We start from the raw sequence: 27,525 nt of genomic DNA, 5'->3' as shown, positions 1-27,525 counted from the left end.
TTTCATTGCCACTACTACAATTGAATCGTCTGAAAATTACGATCTGTTAATTTTTAATACGTGAATACTGACAGCCTTGCTTTTAATGACATTGAGCCGTTTTTTCCTTGGTCTAGCCTTTCCTTCATTATTGCTTCTTCTTCCCTAATTCTAGATTGAATACCTATGTCGTTCATCTTTATATTCTCATTTTAAAAATATGTAGTATTTTTTTCTAATTTTCGCTCCAATCTACGCTGTTAAATTCTCTCTCTAAATCAACGGGAGCGATGAAAGATAATGGGTTTACTGATTGATATGTATACATTTTTCCGAAAAATCCTGTAATACTTCCCCGAAATTATGTATTCTCTCGAATATTTGATCCAGCTCTAAAAAGTGAGTACCATTTTATCAATATTTAATTGTTATATTACAGTCATTATTAATTTCTTATATTCCGTAAAAGCTCAAATTCAGCCAACAGACAATACTGTGCATCGAAAACAAAGTTCCTCGACGATTCCGCACCTGCATTTGAAGCCGTTATATTCATCTCCATCGTATGAGTAATACAAATCATGTCATTGTGTAAACGAAAGAGCGATTTTTGAAGTTTTATTCAATCGCTTGTTGCACGTGACGAGGATGCCCGAACGAGGAGGCGCCGTCGCCGGAATTCGCTCTCGTACCTCGCTCGTCTGCCCGGTTTCATCGCTCCTCCACCCCCGTCCCTATGCCCCACCCCCCTGCCCCACCCCTTGTCTCCCCGCGGAGGCAGGCACGCTCCACTCTCTCTACTCCGCCCCCGTCTCCACTGACGGACTATTTTCTCTCCCCCCGCGCCACCACGCCTCGTCCTTTCATCCCCCGCGGCAACTCAAACGCCCCTTCCTGTTCGTACCGCGACGGTGACACATTGCCGTCGACCCGACCACACAACCACGCCCCCGACCCCTCCATACCAAATCCCCCGTGGCCCTGAAATTCGAGCGTTGCAAAGAAGGCATGTGTTCATGTACTGTGAATGTGATTAGCATCAACGGGTTGGGCACGAGTTTATGGCCTTCATTTCATTTACATACTTCTCGGAAAATAAAACTCCATCTCACCTAATTAGTTCCTTTCATTGGCATTAATCATCGTTGTAACATGAAAGTTATCCGATAAAATCTGAAAAAAATATTCAATAGTGAATTCCTGGCTAAATAAATCCTTCCACCTGAAAGACACGGAGCAGTGAAAATATGTAATGTTGGTGGAACAATTAAAATATCTGGAAGTTACCCCATCAGTGGATCTGGCATGGAGAAAGGAACCCGTTAAAAACATCCGCGGAGTTTCATTATGAAAGCGTCATTAAAGGCCGCAAAACGAAAAGTTAGGAAATATTGTAAAGAGAAAGGCAAGGATAGATTCCACCACGCTTTGTTTAGACCTCACCTTTAATAATTGTCGAATGTTTGGGACTCTTAATTATCGTAATTAAACAGGATATAGAGTGAAAATCCATCCGTTACGTCAAGAGTATTTTAAAATGAAAAGGAGCTTCATGGTATAGTTAATAGAAACAGCAAATCAACAATTAATATTTATTGCTGACCATGGTTTCGTCACTGTATGGCAACATCAGGTTAAGCTACCAGAGGATTCCACACGCTGGGGAAACCACGTCGGCAATGAATATTAAAGTTGGAATTACTGTGTTTCTACCTTTTTTACAATGGAGAATTTCCAACGAGTAACGGTGGGAACAGTATCATAAAGGAGCGTCATATTATTATTACATAATCTGAATTGGGAAACATTGAAAGCACGGAGGTCACAAGCACGACTTACAAGTGACGGCTAAGGCTTGTCAATCTCCCGTCGTACGGTTTTTAGCTCAGAAAGCATTATGGTACAGCTTTACTTTCGGGACCCTTTTTTCGACCTCTGTTCACGGAAGAGAGAAATTGGGAACACGCTGTTACATTGTCATCTGCCATCAGGAAAGAAAGGCATTTCTATACTAAAGGGGAACACATGGCTGATCTGAACCAGAGTCGAAGGCAGGGGAGATTGAGAATAGATTGCTTAACCATGCTTGTGTCCGATTAAATAATTTGTGACAAATTCCAAAGAAACTGCGGGAGATGCCGCAACAGTAACTTTTAACGGAGTCATCCGCTAATGTGCATTTCACCATATGTGTTTAAAGTGGGCTTTAACCTCGTGGACAGTGGCGCCTCGCGCACGACTACGAATGCAGAGTTTAAGAGGACGCCTCGGTAGCTTAAGTGGGTAAAGCACTCGACCGGATATTGAGGGATCTGGGTTCGAGTCCCGGTCAAGGCGAATGATTTTTACACTCTGAAATTGTTGCATTTAAATAATTTGTTTTTATATCGGGAGCACTTTTAACAGGAGAATGGTTGAATCGATTCGCACCCACAATTTTAGTTCTCCAATATTTCTGTGCAATATTTTATCAATAAAATTAGAATATTCGGCGCGTTGAAGGAACATTAATCTTGTACTTATGGAGTTAAGTATCAGGCTTGTGAATGATTTAAAAAAATCAGTTGAAAACTCGCTAGAGTTGTGTCTAAGTACCTGTATATTTAGTGGCCTGCGTTGTTGCGCGAAAGGCATGCGTTCTTGTTTAAGATATATTTCGTTAAGAAGGAAATTTTCGGTTACTACCTTGTGACATACATGACATGTATTAATTATACGGTGGGGTGATATGATTTGATTGTCAAAATATTTTGATTTATGAAGGATCTCAGGTTTTCCCGGCGTATGGTATTCAAGAAGTTCTCTCGGGTTTCCCACCGGGTCAGGTTGCAGTACACCGACGTTTCGAAGGCTACCAGGCCAATACCAGGCCTTTTTCATGCTCAATACTTCACCCTGAAGACGATGGCAGAGTCAGCCTTCGAAACGTCGGTGTACTGCAACCTGACCCGGTGGGAAACCCGAGAGAACTTCTTGAATATTTTGATTTATTTCAGCGATTCTGTAGCCCCTCTCGCAATGAGCATCAACCCATCCTGATGCCTGGGGCAGGCATTTTATTTTTTTGCATTTTGAAATATTCACAATAAAATTCACGCAATAAAATACCACGACATTGTGCAGTAGTTTTCAGCTTCTATTCGTGTTAACTCACCTTTAACCGGTAAATTACTAATGACAATAAATAAAAATATGAATGCGACGTAAATACCATCGATGCAGCGACACTTGAGTATTTTTTTCCAACTTAATTAAATGCCAGTCTCACATGAAATTACGAAACAGCATCAGTGAATTGGTGCTGTACTCGCGATATGTACAAAATTCTCGGTGCTATAGATTACTCCGGAAAAACTCGAGCATTAGAACTGGAATCACAGGGGTACCATGGCGTTAATCATCCTAATTTTAATAAGAAGATTATATTCGTTCCCCCACCCGTAGAAAATAGGGAACTTCAACAAAACACCGAAAGCGTCCAACTGGAATGTTTACGTATGTTCCGAGTTAACTTCTCCGCCCCCCCCCCCCCGCCCTCTGATTCAGCTCCGGCGCTTCGTCTGAGATTCGTCTCGAGAGTACGCGGAGATTTGGTGACGAGACGCGACAAATGAACTCGGGGGAACTCGTCATGACAGAGCCGTGAAGCCGTTAAAAGAATGCTCCAAAATTAGCCCCCCTCTCCCACGCGCCGCACTTCGCTAAGTCCCTCAGAAACGTTCAACTTATGGCGAGCTCATTGATACTCCCGACGACGCGTAATTTATGACCGCGGCCGCATTAGGAATGAGGCAAGTCCGGGGAAGAGGCTAGTGGATTCTCAGTGCTCAAGCGATTGTGACGACGATCTCACGTTGCGACAACTACCGCGAGGAAAATTCGCTACAATGAAAACAAACCACGATACCTCCTCAGTTGGCAGCCATATAGATTCTACAAAGATGTGTTAATTAATTCCTTCGATCCATTTTTTTCGAAATTCGATCGAAATTTTTTTTCCATGGTTTCACACTGAACACTTCAATTTTTTTTTAAGTGGGTGCAATGGGAATATTAGTAATTTTTTATCACGAATATTAAGATGGCGTTGCAGAAAGACGATCGTCGCTCCATTCACGTAAAGTCATTATATTATTGAATACGAAGGTTGGTTGGTCGTCCAATCCGTTGCAGCTAAGAAAGGTTCGAATGCGCATGGCGTCACTCGCGGCCACAACAACAGCGTTGTCGAAGATTACCGTTTCCATGTGACATACGGTAAGAATACCCTTGTTTCGTACATACTGTATCAATACTGTCATGGGCTTTTAACATTTTCCATTGGTAATACTTTTAGCGACGATTCAGTTGACTTGAAAAAAGAGTTAGTAAACTGAATTCTTAGCTTAGGCTAGCTTAAACGCTTGTTGGTAGTAGTTTTAATGGGAGGCGACCGACAGCTAAGGCCATTTACGCCATTAGAGATGGATGGAAAAGGAAGTGTGGAGTGAAACCCAGCGTCGGCATCAACCTACTCTTGTCGGAAGGCGCCGAGAGGTCCGCAGTTAAACGTCCCGTCCGACGGACGTCGTACTCACTCAAAGTGCCCTCCACAAAGCACCTCAAGTAGGGATCGGGACACCATTTAAAAATATTTGTTGTCTCCAGGATTTGAACCCGGGTACTTTTCCGTGGGAAGCTCGTACGTTAACCACCATACCATCCCGATCCCCCCTGTACCATTTATAGAGATCGAAAAAACAGTGAAATATTTATAGCATCGCTATGTCTTCAGATTTGTATACTGTTGTATTTTTGCTGCAGTAATTATATACTAGAATCTGAGTTCAATTATACTGCGGAAAATTCCGCGAAACTGACTTCAGCGGAGTCACCTATTTAACATGATTGCACCGCAAGAAAATAGCGGTGCACAAACCATTTTTCGAGACCGGTATTCGAACTTGGATCTATCGATTTCCGGCCGAGTGCTTAGCTAGTAAAGCTACCGAGGCATATCCCTACACTTTGAATTTTTAAGAGCTTTGAATTTACTAGTTGTTCTGACAAATTACCGATGAATTTCACAATGCAATCGTGATCGCGCACATTACACCAGAATCCGCGAGATTTTATGGTGAGTTTTACGTGGGAGTGAAAATGAAAACTATGTCAGACTCCTGCCGCGGGCCAACGATGGAAACTTTCTATTGCTGCATTTGATGACTCTACTCGCGTGGTATTTTCGCGGTTCTCTTTCCGGTTGACCTTTATCGCAATGTTTGTTTTGCAAAAAAACGTCATATCAAAATTCACCCTTATCGCAATGTTTATTGTGCAAAATACGTCATATTAAAACTTCGATATTTAAACGCCATCGCAACGTATCAATGTTAGTTACCGAAGGCGATATTTTGATGCGGAAATTAATGTCGTCCATTCCCCATACATTCCGATTCGTCAACTATTTTGAAGTATCAGTTGTAGCTCTGATCCATGGCACTGCTAGTCGCTGATTTGGGTGTAATCCTACTTTACTCCGAAGCTAAAATTTTTATCGCTTCTCCTTCATTTTCAATGCAAAATAATACTTTTACAGTGGATTGATAACGGGAACATCTTAATTTGACATTCTTTTCGTTATAATTTGATGCTACGTGTTTATGAAATTTGCTAAATATTTCTCGTGGAATCTTATGAGCAATCATGATTGTATATTTATCTTTACTTCTGAGATACATAACTCACCCATGAATCTTTCATCTATTATTCTATGGATGAATATGCATCATTTACTGACTGCCTGAATGGCACAAAACTTTAAGATACTTCTATAACTTAAAAATGTTCATGTTTTATGAAGTCCTATGAAAAACCACCCAAAAAATGGGGTCCTGGATCAAATAATGTACAAAATTATGTGGATTAATAGTCCTGAGAAAAAATTGAAATGAAACTTTCAGATATTGTAAATGGGGATGTTTTCTTCCCATAACCTATAAACCCTTTGAACAAAAGAACTTCCACAATCTGTTTCACTTGATTAATATGTGAAATGTTTACCGTCCTTGGTAGATTAATTTTCTATTATTGATTAAAGTATGAACATTTAGCTTTACTGACTTCTAACTTGAACTAAAATATAGATAAAAGTTTGAAGATTCTTATTCTTTCAAGATTTTTTTCAACTTTCGCCCAATTCTTATGCAAAACTTCGAACAAATGGTAATTTTTACTTATTTTTTCTCTCTCTTTCTTGTGGGCATATTTCGTGGTCACATCAGACTTATTGGGTCACATTGGAATTCGGCCTTTCGACTGATTAGTTCATTGAAATTTTACGGTGGATGGCATATGACAGAGATTTCATAAAAGAAATTTTTGTCATTTCTTAGCAGTCCTTACCTTTTGGCAATATACTGTTCCTCTAAAAAAAGCATTGGACATTTTAAACGAAGTTTTAACAGTTTCAAGTAAATAATTGTGTCGATGGAATGAAAAGTAATTTTTGTTACTAAACAGTGGTAAATCATTGGCAAAATAATTCAAGTAAGAAATATACAACCCTAGGGAGCAATAGCTGTTCATTAAGAGCCGCATCAACCAGTGTGTTGAAGGCTGACTAGGAAAAAAAAGGTAACAATTGCCCACATAACAAACACAGCCGCCGATTCATTAGGAATAATTCTTCTTGAGAACCCCCGCGAATCTGGTGCTGCTAGAAAACACATTGATTGTCGAGGCAATGTGAATAGAGAATGCAAATTTTGGAAGTACAAGTAAGCAAACATTTAAATTTCATTTTTTGTCGATTTTGGTTGGTAGCTCTGATTGATTAGTCACATCTATTTCTTATCTTTTTGGCTTCGGAATTGAATTTGATTTTTCCTTTTTAAATATCGTGCTTTGTTGTTTTTAGCGTGTATATCTCATTTTCCATGTGTGTCCATGATCCATTTTGACTTTTCATAAATAAATCTATTTTCCCTAATCCACGGGTTAAGATTTCTTCGATATACTGCTTGCTCATAGCATTCATGGTATACAATAAATATATGCATTTTTTTAGTTTTTGCTCATCTATTTCGGTCATCTTTAATGTGGTGATCGGAAGGTGATAATTATTTACTGGACGAATCCTTGGTTCCTTTGTTTTGGAACTTGGAAATATGTATCTAATATATGTAATATGGTTTCATAATAAATGCATTAAAAAGTTTCACTTACGACAATGGTGACTACAAAACATCCGTTTTCTCTCGGGGTAATTCTCATTGTGATTTCCAGCCAAAGCAAAATTTGTGTTAAAAAGAACGAGTTAATTAAATAACCTGACACCTAATCAGACAAGGAATTTGATCTCGGGCCTTTGGTGAATAATCTAATATATAACCCACTTGTACATTGATGATTAAGTAAATCAGCCGTCGTTACTACATGTATGATACATTCTAAGGTGAGTGGTAGAACCTATTAGATCCTGTATAGTCTCAAGGTGAGCAAAACTTCTGGAACACTGATTTTCAATACATAAAATGTTTTCGTATTATCATCTTTGGATTAATCAATTTTCTCGAAACTAATATAAATCTCATGGCAGTGTATCTCAAAATCCCTTCGAATTACGCCGGAGTTCTATCTTTTAGGGTTTTCAGTTGTTTGGTATCCAGTTATTACATTTAAAAATATTTTTTTCATCATTAAAGAATGAAATTTACTGTTGTAAATGTATTTGTAGTATATTTATTCAAGATTTACTCATGAAATCTTGTGTGATTTGAAGGAATGTTGAGGTATTCATTCACTTTTGTGGCTTTCGAGTGATTCAATTTTAAACATACAATTCTCGTATATTCGTCCTTAAGATCGTAATTGCTTATTTTCGTCCATCAGTCACAGTTAAACCTTCTGAGGGATTTCCATCCATAAGTGAACTACGAATTAAGTCGTCCACTGCGGTTATCACGTTAGCGCACTTTCTCGAAAAAAAAGGTATCCTTAGCCTCCCTTTGATACGGATCTCTTCTGATCTGTGATGATCGTGCTCGTTAGATCGATAACTCACGTTTAGAAGAGTGGTGGAGTTTTATCGCCATATCATCATGAACCCATATAAAAAATAAGTAGCTTGGAGAGGAACGATTTGCTCCCTGAGAATAAAACCATTGGTAATGACCTACGGTGGCACCATTAAAAATTTCGCTCAAGTGTCAAAAGTATATCGATTTGCATTTACGACGTCATTACCCTTTGGAAAGATCGACAGCGCCGAAGTGAGCAATTTGTCCGTAAGAAGATGTGACACTTCGGATCTCGTTTAGCGTTCGATTGCTTATAATTCGTGGCTCTCACAATTCGTTGCAATTCTCCATCTTATTCCGTTTAAAAATCACGCGAAGAGCATACAGAGATGCGTTTCGATGTGCTTGACTCATGTCGAAATAGGGGAAATTTTTCGAATATGCGGCGCAGTAGGATAGTATACCTACGGTATCGGCTAGGTTCTCGGTTATGATTATACCCCTACAAATGTTCGAAATAACAAACTCTATAGGTAGTCACGCTACCAAACTAATTGCAGCGGTCGAACAGAGAGCCGCACTGACTCGAATGAACTTGAAGAATACATTTAAAATTTCATTAGTTAATTGAAATAAATATTAATTATTTCATTCATTTAATTGATTGTAATATTTTATCGGAGAATATAAAGAGAAACTGTTCTTTTTCTAAATTTCTAAAATTAATAAAATCAGGCATTTTCTATCTCCATTATAATAGAAATCATGCTTGAGAGAATTTATCACATTGATCATTGAAATTCTTTTATATATTTCGCGTGGAAACTAATTGCTTATTAATTTTCTGATTTGTATGTACTTCGTTTGTTTTTTGCATTGCTACAAAATTGTTGGTAACTGAAGGTGGCTTAATAAAGGCCTCAAATTCTACCGAAAACTTAAGGGTATGTTGTTTCAAATTGTGTGCACTATTACGCTGGGCCCAATAGAATTCTAAATCACCGAGATCATGGTGAACTTTATTGTGGAGATGCAAACTCTATTATTGTGTGCCACATTTGGTAGCAAAAGTGCTATGAATGGAAAATGAATTTGGAATGCGGCGTGATTTACGTGAACGGTCGTTGAGGCAAAAAAGGCGTTCATTATCCTCATCGCCAGTGTTTTTCGATCCTAGGCTAAATTGGTGGAATTCTCCACTTACGTACCTTCTCTTACTTGTCTTCGTGCAATTGCCCTTCCCGCATTTGTTTCGCGTACCTTCCTTGGAGACTTAGTGCGTAGTCTCCTTCAATTCGTCTTCAGAAAACTGTTGTTTTATAAAATATATCATCTGAATCTTATCCTTTTCGGTATTTTCCATTGACTTCTTTGTCCTCCCACTTATTTTCATAACTGTGTCATTCCACTCACCTTTTAGATCTTGGGCACTATCACAGAGTACAAAACATCCATTGTTTACGAACTCTGCTGGCGTCGCTCATATTTTGGGGTAAGAAGAACACTCTATATATTTTTTTGTAATTAGCGTGGACGGGTTTCTACAAATACACATGCTACGATAAATCAAATCAGTAAAATAAAAATAAACGTATGAGATGTGAATTGTTAAAAAAAAGTTGTCTACCACATGGCATCCCCCATTATTTATTCCAAAAATAAAATTAAGATTCATCAGATTTTCCAAAGTGCCATGTTATAAAATTAATTTACGACCTGCAAAACATGAAGATTTATGAGCATTTAATTTTTTAAATATTCTATTTATTCAAGTATTTCAGACTACACAATAAACAAGAAATAGTTTTAGTAATAGAACTAAAATCTAAATATTTAGAAATTTATGTGCATTTTTAATAGTCGGAGAACACCAATCATAATGTACCATCATTTTCAACAAAATTGCGTAGATATTGGATTGAGAGAATGAATAATACAATCAAAGTTTTCTGAATCGGTGTTATTTTGTGACTGTTGCCCTATCGTCATCTAAAACCTCCCCGTGGTAGTTGTAATTCTCTTTATGGCCCCACCGTCTTTGCCAACATCTCGTCTCGCGTGGAAGTCTCCCGGTATTCTGTGAATGATCGAAATTCCTCGGCGTCAGGTTGGAACGCTCAGTCGAGCCACGTGAACGTCTCCCGGGGTAAAGAAATTTTTCGAGACAGAATTCGCGAGCGTTCCAGGGAACTGGTTCCATCCTGGAATTTTTCCCCGCCTTTTCTCCTTTACTCAATGTATTTAAAAATATAAAATCAAAAATATCTCTGGGGACTAAGTTCGGTGCCAAAAGCGAGTGCCCCGGCGTCTGTCTGCAGCGCAAGTGCAAAGACACACTGTCCTTTTGCGGGGAGTCGAGGGCGGGGGGTTGCCGTTCCCCTCGCCACCTGACGCCGTTAATCTTTCAGCCAATCACTTTCCCAAGGTGACGGCACCTCCGGTCTCGCGGGGGGGCAAGAACGCTTCTCAAAGCGACGAACGATTCAGACGAATACTCGACCCCCCCCCTCCCCGGGGGTGAGATCCTTAGTTTTAATTCACTGTTATTTTATATACTATGTCCGATTCAATTACTTTCTCAACTGCTTGAAAATTTAAAATCACTCTTACAAGTATAAAAATGAGAGAAAAGTAAACGATAATAATATTAATCATGATGGAAGCTTTTAAATATATGCATGCATGAGTGTATGTAAACATACGATATGAATACTACGTACATACATAGTTTTTACGTAGACAACTGCTCTTGGACAGCTTATTTTTCTATTGAACTTAATTAATGTACAGCACTCACGTAGTGCCGTTCAATTATGGCAAGTGTAGTAGGAATGGAAATTCGTTAATTTTCAAAAAATCGTCAGTTATGGCTTTTGCATTTCAAGCTGCCTTTATATTTTTCCAATACCTCCACACTGTCTCAAGACCCACGTTCCTGGAGCCATATTTGTAGGTAAGAAGGAACGAAGAAAAAGTTTAATTTTTAGTTCTAGTACACAGGAAATTAAAAAGGATTAATTTTCCCTTTCGATCTTAGCCGAACGATAAACTTGAATGTAATCGGGTTCATGAAATAGCATAAATACCTGAATCGTTCAGAGTTTAATTTGCATTAAAATTTTATGAAATTTGAAATTAATTTCATTTCTTGCCATCAAACATGGCAGGAAATGCGATATATTTCAAATAGCTCTGGTTCTAATCAAGAAATATTTTCTTGGATTTTCCTTGTTTTCACTTTATCTCCTCTGTCAACCTCATCAATGTCCTAAACTTGAACTTCTTGAAGGCTTGTGGATTTTCGGAATGGTAATCAAACAGGGGTTAGATATTCAAATTGCCACTCGCATTTGTGTAAAATAGTAGCGTGAGGTGGCCTTTCATTGCCTTGTGGTCGGGTAATAAATTCTCAATTAAAATTATGAACAATTCAAATGAAAAAATGGATTTTTCTTAACGGCCAATAAGAAAACTATGCACAAAATATTATTAAATTTTGCACAAAAAAATTACTGATAATATCTTTGAACACAAGTTTGGAAAAATGTGTGATCCCTAGCGACGCAAAGATGCTACCGAAACGAGTGCTAGAGACAAATTGCAGTAGCAGGCGCACAATAAATCCGAGAATTCTCCTCTCCTTGTTACTCGTTATGCGAAAAGTCGCTCGCTAAGCAAGTCGTTTCCGGGATCAATATTTTTGCTTGTTAAGCGAATTAATCTCTGTGCGAGGTGCGTAGCGATGCTCCACTGTACTTCATTAAGTTCCTCCAAAAGGAACTTATTTAGCTGCCTTTTTAATGTTATTAATGAAGACTTTCAAATATAACGGTAGAGAATTTATAACTTCAGCACATTTATGGACCTAGGAAACAAAATTGATGTCTTGTAATACCACATGCTATTCACTAATTTTCCTGATGTTGTGATTGTGATAATTGCCATTCCTTACAAATAAAGCCATGTTGGCTCATGTAAACTGCCTCAACGAAGACACATAGATTACATAGTATGGAGACTCAGTTTTTTAAATAGTGGCAGGTGGTGGGCCTAATGGCGTTACAGTAATTACTGAAGACCGATAAGAAAATGGTCATGTGTACCTTTTTTGATAATTATGGCAAAAAATAAGGGGAATTAGATAGCAGAATGTTAAGTTCAAACTTAGTTTCCAGCAACACAACATGACATTATATCCAACCCACTTTACTCTCAAACAAAGAAGAAAATTGTAATACCTAAGCTCTCTCTAGAGATTTAATATTGCAAGAAAAACAAGCAACATGCAGTGTATATTTAGTAGTGGTATAGCATTTATCCTATTTTTAATTGAATAATAATTTGATGAGCCATTTGTTTTCAATGTTCTACCATTTCCATTTTATTCAAGATCCTTTGTTTTTATTAATTTTATAATATATTTTTACTTTATTAACCAGGGACTAATTGCAAATTTTTTTTGCTTAAACTTTTAAAACGTAGACTGATGCAAGTGTTTGCAATATTGGGAAAGTATAAAAAATAGTAAATATACTACCTTGATCAAAAAGTTCCCGGAATAACCACCGTGTGGCGCTCCCATCGTTCCGATTTGAGTTCTGTTTTTTTTGTTAAATTGGTACATCTGTTGTTGATATTCCCTTTAAATCTTAGTGTCATAACTTGACATTTGCAAAAGTTACGTAGCCAAGAGTACATCTATCTCTGTGTGTGTTGGCGATTTTTTACAATTGCAGAAATGGATTTAAATTTGCAACAACGAACTTGTATTAAATTTTGCGTAAAAAACGGATTTAGTGGCGCACGGACGTTGGAAATGTTGGAAAAGTGTTTCGGCAACGATTCTCTAAAAAAAACGGTCGTTTACCAGTGGCACGAGCGGTTCAGAAGTGGTCGTGAGTCAATCGAAGATGATGAACGCAGTGGCAGACCATCGACATCGAAAGTCGGTGAAAAAATTGATAAAGTAAAAGAAATGTTGGTCAATAACCGCAAATTAACCATCAGAGAAATAGCGGAGGACTTGAACATTGCCTATGGATCCGCCCAAGACATTGTGGTTAATGATTTGGGTTTCCGTCGTGTAGCAGCAAAGTTGGACCTCAATTTCATGCAAAAAAGAGACCGTGTTGACGTCGCAAAAGACATGATTTGCGAGGCTGAATCCGATCCCACATTCATCAAAAGGATCATTACTGGAGACGAGACGTGGGTTTATGAGCACGACACGCAATCCAGACATCAGGCAAGTGAATGGCGTTCACCAAATGAGCCGAGACCAAAAAAACCACGTCGTTTTCAGTCAAAAAAGAAGGCAATGCTGACGGTTTTCATGGATTACAACGGTGTAGTGCATCATGAATTTTTGCCAGAAGGCCAGACAGTAAACAAAGAGTATTATTTGGGCGTTATGAGACGTTTGCGTGAAGCAATTCGCCGAAAGAGACCAGAAATGTGGGCAGAAAACTCGTGGATTTTGCACCATGATAACGCACCGTCGCACAGTGCTATCATTATTCGTAATTTTTTGACGAAAAATGCAACAAATACCATCCAACAGCCACCGAATTCACCTGATTTGGCTCCCTGTGACTTCTTTCTGTTCAATCGAGTTTTAAAAAACCATTACGGGGAACGCGTTTTAGCAGCCGAGAGGAAGTAATGGAAAAATCGCAGGAAGCACTGATGGACATACCGAAAACCGAATATAAAAAATGTTTCGAGGATTGGATCAAGCGCTGGCATAAGTGTGTTGCAGTCGATGGGGATTACTTTGAAGGGGACAATATAGATTTAGATGAATAAACTTGTATTTTTAATTTTCTGAATAAATTCCGGGAAATTTTTGATCAAGGTAGTATATAGTAGTCTATTGTAGTATAATGAAAATAGTAAATTAAAATTTTCAAAAATAGGATCATCGGTCATATTTTTTGTATTTTCATAGCTCAGGAATTGGTCAAATGATTATCACCTGTCTCCAAGTTCATAATTCTTCGTTCATCTGTGAATAAATATTTCTAAGAATATTTGTTTTTTTTAAGTTATATTCTCTTTCCCTGGGATATGAATTCATTTTGGACTTAAAAGGAGTAACATGCATGCTGCCATTTTCTTGTTGATAGGATTAATAAATGAACTTTTTTTTTTAAATATAAGGCTTTAATACAACTCAGGAGGCTCCAGTATGCATGTTAACCTTTTTCTATTAAAATGTTTTATGCATCTATTTTCCCTTCATGCCCCTGCTTGAATGTACCTAATTGATAATTCCTGTCTGATTTTTTATTTTTAAATATTTAATATTATCCTAGTCACATTATCCTAATAATATAGCTATTGTACCACATTGAAACACATATGCATTATCAGATAAACTTTGGAATTGTACAATGAAATATCGTCATGTGAAGGTATTTCAATATATGCCATTTGACTCTAACCCACTTCTTTCTCTGAATTTGCAGATGACAAGATATAAGCAAGCTGAGTTTGAGGAGGAGGACAGCAGTAGTGTAGGATCAGTCCATCTCACAGAAGGGTCTTCAGTCACAGCTACTCATGTTCGCTGCCACACTGTATGAAGTTTCTCTCAATACCTTCTGATATTTGAAAATATTTTTTACCTCTACTTTGTTATTCTAAGTGTTCAGACTGATAATGAAACGAAGTTTTCACATGATAAATTATGAGTCAAATTTTCTGAATATTATGGATAATTCCTTTTTATTCTTAAGACTTTTTGTCAAAGAATTTTTAACTTTCAACAAAAAATTTTGTCATACTACCTGAATAATCATGTTGTCCTTTTGATTTATAGCATAGCTAAAACTATATCCTTGACATTTCATGATTTTCTTCTTGATGATATGTTATTTTTCATGCCCCATTTTGAATTGCTCCTTACATTTGTTTTCACTTTTTTCGATGATTATTGACACTGTTTTTGCATGAATGCTTTCATTTTATATTTCCTGTCTTTGAGATTAGAGATCAACTCTGTGGAAAGCTCGCAGCATCCTTGAGAAGGCCCTCATTTGCCTCTGCCTTATACTCTTCCTGATTGTTTTTATATTGAGCATATTGCTTGGTGCAAGTGGCAGTAATTCACCCACTAATGAGTCTGTTATCAATGGTGGAAACATAAATTCAAATGGCTCAGCAGGTAAGACATTTATTAATCATCAAATATGTGTTTATAGCATTTTTCAAGTTCAAAATTTAGGGTTGCCAACCTCCCATATTCCTCTGATCTTAAGAAAAAAGTTTTATAAAATTTTAATCTTCAAGTTTCATGTATATTTTGTCATCCTAACAAAGCTATTTGTGTTTTATTAAATTGTTATAAAATGGAGTGCATTTTCCAATTTGGCTACAAAATATTAGTTAATCATGAAGTGCAACATGACACCAGTCTTAAAGTGCCAATCTTAAGTAATTTAAGTCCAAAAGAAAAATATAAAAGCATAAAATGTCTCCAGTGGAAATGCTAATTAATGAACCTGTGAAATGTTAATCAATGCTATATGTTTTATGCCCATAAATTTATGCCTCAAAAATTGAAACATAATAACAGTATCATTGCTGGCATCGTCATTAACACACATTTTAATCAAATCAAACAATAAAGCAGAATATTTTATCATGGACGAAGAAAAGAAAAGATCTAACTGTTTACAACTAATGCAATCACTTATTATTTTGCATGCCATGTAAATCCATCTTCAGAATATTATCTGCCTTATTTAAAAAAAAAGGTTGGCAACCCTATTAAATACAAAAAATAATAGAAATAATACTTTTGACCATTATTCTGAGAAGATTACATGCTACTCTACTGATGAGAACTGATTTCTTTTTTTTACCTTTAACAGAAAGTAGCTATGAGAAAGATGCTTCAAGGTTACCCTATTGTATGTCACCATCCTGTGTGACAGTGGCGGCCTCACTTATAAGTGCCATGGACACATCAGTGAAACCTTGTAATGATTTCTACAGGTATGCATGTGGGGGATGGGTGCGGTCAAATCCGGCACCAGATGGGTCCTCAACGTGGGGAACTTTTGTTAAGCTGGGAAGGCAAAACCAGCTAGTTGTACGCAATGTTCTTGGTAAGAAAATGCTTCCTTTTTAGTTTTAAAAAATATTTGAAAATGTGTGTAACGAATGAGTCATGTGTAATATTTTTTTGAACATGTTTTCTGTTCGAAAATCTAGAAAATTATATATTCCCATTATTACACAATTATATAAATAATGTATGCTCAAATTTATTCTCATTTAATAAATATGTAAACCTTTTACCAAGATGAATTAGGCTAAGTTAGTTAGTACATAGCGTTAATAGCATAGTAAGTTCAAACAAATCAAAACCAAAATAAATGCAATCTTCATAAATTAAAAAAAATGATTTCAATATTAATCAAAATTATAATGGCTATATGAAAATGTAGTAATTAAAGTGTGCTTTTCCCCTTAAATGTTTGTCTTACTTAATTGTTTTGTTTGATTGAATTTCAAATATTTCAACAGAGAGGCCATTAACAGAGCAGAAGAGCAAAGCTGAAAAAAAAGCAAAACTCTACTACATCTCATGCCTGGATGCCAATGAAACAATTGAAACACTTGGAAGTGCACCAATGTTACGCCTGTTAAAAGATGTAGGAGGTTGGAATATAACTCCACCAGCAGACTGGAATCCTACTGTTGCTGTTGTGAGTAACATATTGATTATGCTTATAACTAGCTCATGCAGTCCCTATTTCTGATTGGGTATGGCCTATTATGCTCCTGACTTATCCTTGAATGCATGCTTGAGTGCTTTATGTTGTTTTAAACATAGAATACGTTTTTCAAAATAGAGGGAACAACTGTAATATAACTCTATCATACATGCTTTGGCACATTTGTAGTATACAGCCTAGAAAACGAAAAAAGAAGTGTATGTGTTTCATAAATTCTATTGAATTCATTAATCCATAATTAGGGAAGAGATGAATTGAAATGGGAAATGATTTTAAGCTCTAACAAAAGTGAGTAAAAAACAACAGTAAGTGTAAGTGCACAGGAAACAAAATAAGAATGATGAATGTTGGTCGCCGTAATTCCTGCAATCCAAAAATGGTGAATTAAATCCCATTGATATTAAATGTCCATGCATGGATAAAATTAACATTAAATGTGTTTAAATTTTAATATTTTGGCATAACACAGAACTTGTATTCAAATGAAAGAATGCAAGTTAATGGAACTTACATTTTTAAACCATCTTAACAATGTTAATGTGGTAGTGCCCAGTAGGTACTCAATGCAGAAGAACTCAAAGGTTGATATGCACAGTTGATGATGGGCAAGTTGTAGTGAAAATTTTAAAATGGAAATGAGAACACAAAGAGACTGGGGAAAGCAAAGACGCAAAATGGGTAATTTAAGTTCCTGAAAATTGACCAACAACTTTTGAAGAGCCACTCAAGGGATTGGGGAAGTGTCCTCTACCCTTTCTCTACCCCCTCCATTCTCATATGTCCTTCTCATGACACTTTCTCCCCATTCATCAACCTCTCCATGGAGTAAAACATTTTTCCCATTATATTGCCCACAGCTTTGTTTATCCATATGTTTTATAATTCATTTGGCAGAAGGAATAATCTAAACATGCATTTAATCTCTGTCTGTTGTCGAATTTGCAGGTTGGAGGCAAAGTGCCGGTTGGGGGTAAAAATGTAGGCAAGAGTGGTGGCCCAACTAAAAAAGCAACCACTGTTGAGAGCAAGCATTGGTGGAATCCAGATAATTGGGTTTTACAGAAGACAATACAGGTGTTACGAAACCGTTATGGTATGGGTGGCCTTTTCTCTTGGGCTGTAGAAGAGGATGATCGGAATTCTTCTAGGCATGTAATTCAGGTATGACTTCAAGTAAAAATGAGGCAACTTGGATTTTGGCTCAAAATAATTTTGTTTAAATATTCTGAAAATTTGAAGAGATGACAATTTATGCTCCTTACCTGAATTTGAACTCAAAACTTAGGTATATCTAAAAAAAGTTACACATAAGCCAAAGTGCAGATTCAGTTGGTTGAAGGTTTGTATCCAAAGTCTGATTATTTGGTAGAAACTCTGATGATACCATCAAATATTCCACAAGGGTCTACTGCAATTCCTCAAGAGAAAGTAATATTTTTGTTAGTAGTTTCTTTATTGATTGGCAAATTGTCCTGATTTCTATATAAGCTTAACATCATAAAAACCACAGGGTAGGAAGAGGTAAAAAATATTAATCTGAGTGAAAATTGAAGGATTATGTGATATAGGTGATTGATCACAGGAAAGTAATGCACTCAAATGAAATCTTTTATTCATATGTATATGTATAGCATTATGAAATCGAATTTGTGAACACATATTAGTATTAATTTTTGTTTTCTCATTGGAGTTGAGTTTAATTTGTCAATACAGAGCATTTATATGAGATCGCTATCTTATCTAAAGGACACTAATCTGTTTCCTTCTCAGATGTTGAGTCATTTAGTATTGTTATCCAAAGTTGAGTCTCGGTTTATTAACATCAGTTAATTATGCAGGAGCTTCTTGAATGGAGTAGTAGTTTTTAGGGGAGGCGACCGACAGCTAAGGTCATTTGCGCCATATCGGATGGACAGGAAAGGATTAAGGGAGGAGAGAAACCCAGCGTCGGCATTAGTCTGCTCTTTACGAAAGGCGCCAAGGGGTCCGCAGCTTAACGTCCCATCCGACGGATGGCGTACTCACTCAAAGTGCCCTCCACAAAGCACCTCAAGTAGGGATCGAGATACCTCTGAAAAATATTCAACACCGCTGGGATTTGAACCCGCGCCTTCAGGGTGGGAAGCTAGTACGTTAGCCCCCGCACCATCTCGATCCCCCTTCTTGAATGGATCATAAGCAGCTATGCTAATAAAATTTGTACTGAATAAACAAAATAATTAGAATATCTTTTAATTAACTTGTCCTGAAATTTAGATTCATAATACACATTTGTACCTATTTATTTTCAATATATCGGGTCAGTGAAAATGCAATTTTTGCACTATTATAAAGCACTGTTTTGTGTTCATAAATACAGTGAAACCTGTATAATCACCTAAACTTAAATCAAGGGTTCATCTCCTAAAAATGCCAATATTTGTAAATCCAGTTTGTTGCTGCTTAAGAGAGGTTTAACTTTATTCTTTTGTTATACAAATTAAATTACCATTAGTATTTGTACACATTTTCTATTTCAGATTGATCAAGCAAGTTTTACATTACTCTCTAGAGAGAATTATTTAAACAAAACAGCAAATGAAAAAGTTTTGAAGGCCTATTTAGATTATATGACCAAGGTGAGTAACTTGGCATTTTTTTAATATTTGTATGCCCTTTTTTAGTATTTTATCATGCAGAGTATTATTTTTGAACTTGGAACTAAAGTAACTAACTAATTCTTATCTTAAGAAGTGGAGTGTATGTCGAGGATCTTAGCTAGAAATAATAACTATCCAATGTGGTATCATTCCAGATAGGTGTTCTCCTTGGTGGTGAGGAAAATAGCACAAAAAGACAAATGTCAGATGTTATTAATTTTGAGACTGAATTAGCTAATATCACAACACCAGCTGATGAAAGGAGGGATGAAGAAAAAATGTACCATTTAATTTCAATTGCTGATTTACAAGAGAAAGCACCATTTGTAAGTTCACAATTTTCAAAATCATTCAAAATTGTGTTTTTCTTTATTTTTGTATAGTTAATTTTTTGGTGCTTTTATATGTGAAAAATAATGAACTATTCATTAAAAATATATATGTATATGCAAGATATTATGACTTATTTGTGAATGCTGATATGAATCAATATATAGCCTTATACTACTAGTTGTAATTCAAATCCATCCATATATAAATGAATTTGTATGCACGTAAATCTAATGCACCTGTAAATTTGATTGAATCTTTAACAAATCCCATAAAGTTATGTATTGTTCGATGGTGAATGAACCTATCTATCTACCTACTTGAAACAATTTCCATATCATTCATTACATTTTCATGGAGATTACCTGAGCAAAATTAGTAAAGTTTTATTCCAAAATAAATATAATTCACAACAGCTTAGTAATTAGATATGTATTTTGTTATTTTTTACTCTTTAGAATAATACCATTAAATAATTAATAATCTAATGTCCATTTTCCTCCTCAGATGTCTTGGAAGGAATATTTTTCAGATGCTCTAAGACTTGTTAATCGTAAAATTACCAGCAAAGAGATGGTGGTAGTTCATGCACCAGAGTATATAGAGAAGATGTCAAACTTGGTTATCAAGTACAACAAGACAGCGAATGGAAAAACGTAATTAATTACTATGTGCCTAGTAGTCCAAAGGATTTTAGCTTCTATCAAAACTGTAGCATTTAAAAAAATCATTGTTCACAGTATATGCATCATTTCAAAATAGTTAACCAATTCCTGACAATCACTGCACTATGAAAATTCCAAGTATCAAGTCATTTCTCCTGAAAATGAATAAAGTTAATATTTGATGACAAAGCTTCTTATCACACATTTTGGATTGATATGTTAAGTTTAGAATTAAATTTGTTAAGTTTCTCTTTATTCTGAGCATTAATGTTTGTTTCCTTGTTGCTGAGTGGCACCAGTTAAAACTTGTGAATCCATTATAACTCAAGTCAGTTCAAGTTGATATTATATCCTCATGTTTAATATCTATTGAATGAACTTCATGCATTTTATCAACCTATTTTTTAGGATATTGAACAATTTCCTAATCTGGCAGACTGTAAAAAGCCTCACTGCCTACCTTTCACGGTCATTCCGAGATGCATCCAGAGGCCTACGTAAAGCCCTTGTTGGGTCAGAAGGAGGAGAAGATGCATGGCGTTACTGTGTAACAGACACCACAAATGTACTTGGCTTTGCTGTGGGGGCCATGTTTGTGAGGGAATTATTCCATGGGGAACCAGGTGCAGGAGTAAGTAGATTTTTATTTCCTAGAGTTATTTTACGAGTATATTTTTCATGATGCCACTGATCTTATTAATGTTTTTAATTGCAATTCCCTGCATTGTTTGACTTTTCATTTCCACTTAAAATCTATGAGAAAAATATCTACCTGCATTGAAAGCCTGCTGTAGTACGAGTATATGCAGTTGTGTAACTAAGTTTTTGCTTTTGAATTTTCTCACATTATCACGAAAACCCTCATCATTTTGTAGCATCCAGTTACATTAATATGTATCCTGTTTTCAAACAACTGATGGACATTTTAGAGGTATTTGATCATTGCTTGTGCAGTAATTGATGGGAACCTGTTCAATCTTTACAGAAAAATGCCTCCCAAAATCAGCCTGTCTCCTACAGAGCAAAGGTAAGATTATCACAGAGTAGAACCCTGATACTGTAGAGCCATTCATCTCCAGGGTCTGTGCTTAAAAACAGGAAAATGAGCAGGATTTTTGGTAAAGCAATAATAGCAATCTAATTCCTAGTTAATATACAAAAATGTAATTTCAGTTATTCCTTAAATAAGTAATTTGGAATGTTGTACATTTTATGCTGCCACAATTATATTTACTCGTTGAATTTCCATCATATTTTCCTGAGATTCATGAAACTAACATATTAAAACATTCTATGAGAAATATCATTTTTTCCTATGCGTAACTCATCAAATTATGTACTGAAATCGAATTGCTTGTTGAAAATATGAGAAATATTGAAACAGTCACAATAAACAAGACTCCTGATCCCACCCTATTCTTGAAACATATTAGCCAACACAGGATTTTGTATACCATTATCCAAGAAATTCATAAGGAATATATTCAAAATTTTAAAATTACTGAAAAATTGAAGATATAAAAGCATTGAAAAACTATGAAAATATCGAATCTTGTCCATAAACTTTCAAAACGTTACATTTTAAAAATTAAAATGTGAGTAGTATCACCGTGGAATTGCTTTTCTGTGCTTTATGTATCATTTTTTGTGCTGGGAATTCTCTCTTCATGGGGTGGTGATTGGGCCTAAGTCAAGGTTAGGTTCTCATGCTGCCCAAAAAATTAAGGAATTCCTTGGAAAGTACCTACCTATTTTAAGACTAACAATCCTGATGATGATGTGATACATTTAACCCCTTATATATATCCATTGTGAAATATTCATGATTTCAACAGTAACCTACAGTACCAACAGACACATCAATAACTTTTTTGGGCATTGAGCATTGTGTTCTACTGGGGGTGGAGCGCTTTTCAGAGTTCCCATTTCTTGCAGAGGCAATTGTCAATATTCAGTTAAACATGATATTCTCAAATGCTACCATGTTTTATTACGAGTTACCTTTCACAAATCAATGAACTTTTCTTTCCTTCCATTCAAAAGGCAGAGGAGATGATAAGTGAGGTGAAGACTGCATTCAAGAATAATTTGAGGAATCTCACATGGATGGATAAAGAGACCATTGGTTTGGCAGAGGAGAAAGTGGATGCCATCACTGACATGATTGGTAAATTTATTTATGATTGATTGGAATGTACAATTAAAGTCTTTGGAAGAAGATCATAAGTTTTACATTTGAAATACAGTTAATAGTTCAAATGTTCATCTAAAAATGATCCTTGATTTTATTCATTCAGATATAAGCTGAAAGAAGAGCTTAGAACAAAGGGTATTTATATCTCTTAAAATTCACAATAGTACGTGTAATGTCACCAAAAATACGCTGAAACTTCAGGAGAAGTTAACTTGCTTATGCACATTAAGAATTGTGCACAAATTCATTCTTTTTTATCACCTATGGGTATGATTGTTTGTATTTTACATACTTTTGAATGAATACTTATGTGGCAAAATATCGTTCCAAATAATGTTAGGAACAGAATGGTAAACGATTTTATATACAATTTATTACATTATAGATAGCAGAAAAGGCTGAAAAGCACATATACCTTGCTCTAATTAAAACTTTATTTTTACCTAAGTTCTTATTATTGATGGTTTATTTCTCAATCGAGATTAATTTCACAAAAAATGCTTTGTGCGCTGTGGTTTCTATCATTATGCTGAAAGAGCCATAGAACCTATTCATTTGATGATTTGTCAAGAGTCCAGTTTACTTAATTTGGATGAAATGTCATGTAATGAATGAGGGACTTTATGGGAAGTGGCAAAATATTATACACTTTACCTGAACTCTACTGTTATCATATCTTAATACAAACTTAGCCTGATTTCCAGATTTTCCATTGACTTGTAAGCTTTCAACTGAACCATTCTTACTGTCACAAATGTGTGAACAGTTACTGATTGCTCATAAATTTCATTGTGAATTCCTTCCCTTGTGCAATCACTAGACAGTTGAACATTGTAGAATGGTAGAATACTCTAAACTAGATGAATGAGTATTTTTTAAAGGAATGATGCATTGAACTTCTTGTTTTTTCCATAACATGAATTTGAGTGGAGCATTCTTATTGTTTCTTTTGCTAACTTGAAGGTATAAGAAGATTCAAGTATCGATAATTATATTAATCTTTTTGTTTCCCTCATTATGTACCAAAAATGTGTGTGAAAGTGGTTATCCCCATGATTATCTGAAATAAATACTTGCTGATATAAATCACTAAGCTCCCGAATTCAAGTAGATATAAAAAACGATGATAATGAGATAATATTCCCCTGTTGGACTGATGGATTTAATTTTTATATACAGGATTCCCAGACTACATTTTGGACCCACCTCAACTGGATGAGAAGTATAAAGAACTTGAGATTAGGGACTCTGAATACTTTGAAAATAACATTAGGGTGATTCAATACAACTTTAAGAAGAACCTTGAGAAGTTGGACCAGGATGTCAATAAAACAAGGTAGCTAAATCTAGAAAATTTAAAGGCAATTTCAGTTTAGAGAAATTAGGTGGTTGAAGAAAATATCACTCATGAAGTTTTAAAATGATTTTAAGTACCTCCCCTAATTTGGAGTTTATTTTTGGAAACAAAATTAATGCAGGTAATAAGCAAATAGTAGCCATAGTAAGAGGCCCAGTCATGAAATATTAAGTGTAATAACTTACTAAATTCATCTGCTTTTCATTCATTGGTAAGAGAAGGGATGGGATTGAGAACTAATCAGAACATCCCAGTGAAACTTTTAGGATGAATGAAATGAAAAGTAATGAGACCCAAGTTTTCTAAAATGCCCTTAGGGACAACATTTACAAGATCAACCTAATAATGCCTTTTCAATTCTGAGACAGCCAATACAGTGGTTGGGTATTTAAATTCTCTCATGAATAGTACGTCAACTATTTGCTATGAGTGATAATAACCCCCAAATCCTATCTTGGGAGGCCACCAATTCCACCTCCAACAGCCAACCATCCTTCTTCTGAGAGCCCAATGCTGATGGCATAGTAACCTTGAATTTCTTCCATCTTGCTAGTCCTATCAACTGAGCAGAATAGGTGGGGTGAAACTAAATATTCTTTCACCTACAAAAGTTCCAAATTCAAAGAAATTGCAGGAGATTTTTGAAATCCAGAAGAAGACTGGTGGAGTTTTCAGGATGACTAGCATGAAATACCATTCTTAATATGTGTCTGCCTCATTTCCCTTAACAACTTCCGAAGCCCATACAATTATGTATTGTTCTATGGTGAATAAATCTATCTATCTTATGGTTCATTTGTAAAGTGTCTTCCTCACCAGTGTACAAGTTGATATGGTTATATTTAATAAGACATTGAATTTCCAATAGTGCTACTTAAACATTTTTTATTTGAAAATAGAGTACTAGAAATAATTTAAGATATTAGTAAGCCCTTGCAAGTAATATTTCTTCGTATTGTGGATGGCTTTAGTTATTCCTTAGATTCTGAAAAGGCAATTTTGATATGACATTGGGTGTCCCCGAGGTATACTACCATAGTTGATGCGGCCTTTCGTTGGCCTTAAACCCAGATGCTTTATTGAGCAGGTGGTTTACCCCTCGGACTGACTTGGTCAATCATAGTCAAATCAACTAGTTTTAAATAACTCAGGTTGTGAAGCCTCACAGTGAATAAAAATGAGATGGACTAATGTCCCTAATGTAACTATAGGCCAAGGTGCTAGTTTATCATTTATTCACAGGTGATTGCTATCAAACTTATTAAAATCCACTTGATATGTATGCCATGATAATCCTCTCTTTAGGCTAACTAATTATTTTTAATATACCTAATTGGGTAAATGTTACTTTTTTCTGGAATAACCAATTAGTCAACAATTACCGAAAAAATTAAATTTCAACTAGGGATGAGAACTCATTACTCATGATACTGCTAGGTTTTTTTTCTAGTGATGTATCAAGGCTTATTAAAAACAATGCTTGCCCAAGTAAATCATGCTGCTGAAGCATCACCAAAGCATGCTTGTATTTTGAGCAATTTTAAAATTCAATTTTTATAGATGCATTATTGTCATGATCAGGCCCTCGAAATGTATAATCAGCAAATACAATCATAATTTAAAAGTATGTATATAGTGTAAAGATGCTTGTTGCATACCTATGAGGATATACATATTGCCTACATGTAAGGATAATCATATGAAACATGGAAACCAAATTATGGGTGACAAATCGATTCAACTAATTACAAAAGAACGTTTCCTCGGAAAGATAATATTTAGCATTTTTTACTATCTTCTCTTGCTTGTATAAATCTGGTTGCACAGGTTGACATTGCATAGTTTATCAATATTCTGCGCATTCACCAGATGCACACTATGCCTGGGTCATTAAGTTTTTAAATGAAGCAAAATTACAGGCAGTGAATTGATACGACCATTACAGCGGTAATTTTTCAATCAGTTTATGATCTAAAGTTCCACCAATGTGATAAATTATCTACCATAAGACCTGCACATTATATTTGTCCACCATATATCAGAAAAATGATATGGAAAAAGGAATTTTATATTGCTACTGAAAAAATCTTTAATTAATATCTAATTGTTTTTACTATCATATAAAGGCACTTTCCTTGGAAATGCAGGCCCACCCCATCTTGAAAATTATTTTAATTATTATAATTTATGAGTTTAGAATTGGCATAAACTTTGATTGTATACAAATTCAAAAGGCAGCACAGAAATGTGATCAGACCCTGAAGTCTGAAGTTAGACCAGGAATATTTTGTTTTTGACAGCATTAAATGTTGCACAAGTTGGTCAGTAGCCATGCTGATTGGTGTCAGAATATTACAACTACACTTTTATTTACTAGGCCAAAAATTATGTAGAAAGAAAGTCCCCTCTTACAGGTTGCTTAAAATCATGTATTACTTTACAAGCTCTCTCTCAAATACCTTGTTTCTCTCAGTGTTATCAGCTACATGCATATAACATTGTGCAGAAACACAAAGCCATGTCCAATTTGATAACTGATGCTGATATACGTAGGCACAGCACAAGAGGTTGTAATGACCTATTCTGCCCATTACTCAGCTATGTTTGCTGAGAACCCTTATCATGCTGGTGTGAAGTTCCTGAAAGCAGTACTTAGAAAACCAAGTGAAATCCAAATTTTTTTGTCATTTTGGTCTAAACTTAATAAGTTTCTGTGAAAACTTCAATGCACTACTAAAACTACAATTCATTTTTCTGTCTGATGATGAATGATTTTATTCTTATATACGCTGTTACTGCTCCTGTTTACTGTTTTTATTTATGACTGTACATTATTATTCAAACTCTAATTGCAATGAATTGTGTTTGTCCACCATATTTTAAATTAATGTGACATGCTCCATACATGCCTTGAATATGTCCATTATAAACCAATAAACATATTTAGCATTAATCTTGGTAACCTTATGATTCACAAAATGTAAACATCAGGGTATTGCAAACATTCTTTGCAGGTGGGTAATGACTCCTTCAGCAGTGAATGCTTATTACACCCCTACAGAGAATCAAATAGTTTTCCCTGCTGGTATTCTGCAACCACCATTTTATGACATAAGTCATCCAAGATCTCTAAATTTTGGAGGAATGGGAGTAGTAATGGGCCATGAATTAACACATGCTTTTGATGATCAAGGTAAGTAAAATCAGAAAGATATGATCACTCATGCTAAAGTTGTATTTATTAGATTGACTTTATTTTTATTTATTTTTAATGGAATTTTTTAAGGTAACGATCATCATAAACTATTCTTACTTTCAGGGAGAGAATATGACCAATATGGTAACTTACATCAGTGGTGGAATAATCAAACAATACAAAAATTTAAAGAGCAGACAGAATGTGTTATAAATCAGTATTCCAAGTATGAGATAAATGGTCAGCACATCAACGGGAAACAAACTTTAGGTAATTATCTTTACAATTTTATATTCAGTATATACACAAGTTGGTTGTCACTACCAGTATGCACTGTTGGTTTCTTCACTCATAGCTCATATTTAATGGCAAATTTGATTAAGAAGTCTCAGGAAGGGTTGCACTTGTAGTGTTGCTCATG

At 35.6% G+C, this 27,525-nt stretch overlaps 1 protein-coding gene across 2 annotated transcripts in view; it reads left to right on the top strand.

Moving 5' to 3' along the window:
- The window catches only part of Nep3 (Neprilysin 3), a 168,885-nt gene that overhangs the window by 131,687 nt on the left and 9,673 nt on the right, over window positions 1-27,525 (top strand). For both annotated transcript variants that reach the window (XM_071583512.1, XM_071583513.1), the window contains exons 2-15: window positions 14,447-14,557; window positions 14,970-15,144; window positions 15,854-16,090; window positions 16,512-16,693; window positions 17,669-17,884; window positions 19,243-19,341; window positions 19,518-19,688; window positions 20,200-20,348; window positions 20,766-20,988; window positions 21,343-21,384; window positions 22,401-22,524; window positions 23,731-23,887; window positions 26,923-27,101; window positions 27,228-27,374. In XM_071583512.1, coding sequence (XP_071439613.1) covers window positions 14,447-14,557; window positions 14,970-15,144; window positions 15,854-16,090; window positions 16,512-16,693; window positions 17,669-17,884; window positions 19,243-19,341; window positions 19,518-19,688; window positions 20,200-20,348; window positions 20,766-20,988; window positions 21,343-21,384; window positions 22,401-22,524; window positions 23,731-23,887; window positions 26,923-27,101; window positions 27,228-27,374 — 2,212 coding nt within the window. The remainder of the gene's footprint in view (window positions 1-14,446; window positions 14,558-14,969; window positions 15,145-15,853; window positions 16,091-16,511; window positions 16,694-17,668; window positions 17,885-19,242; window positions 19,342-19,517; window positions 19,689-20,199; window positions 20,349-20,765; window positions 20,989-21,342; window positions 21,385-22,400; window positions 22,525-23,730; window positions 23,888-26,922; window positions 27,102-27,227; window positions 27,375-27,525) is intronic.

The sequence above is a fragment of the Hetaerina americana genome, unplaced genomic scaffold (genome assembly GCF_022747635.1).
Source record: "Hetaerina americana unplaced genomic scaffold, ioHetAmer1.1.p SCAF_14, whole genome shotgun sequence".
Lineage (NCBI taxonomy): Eukaryota > Metazoa > Arthropoda > Insecta > Odonata > Calopterygidae > Hetaerina > Hetaerina americana.
This window is presented reverse-complemented; position numbering and strand designations above follow the sequence as displayed.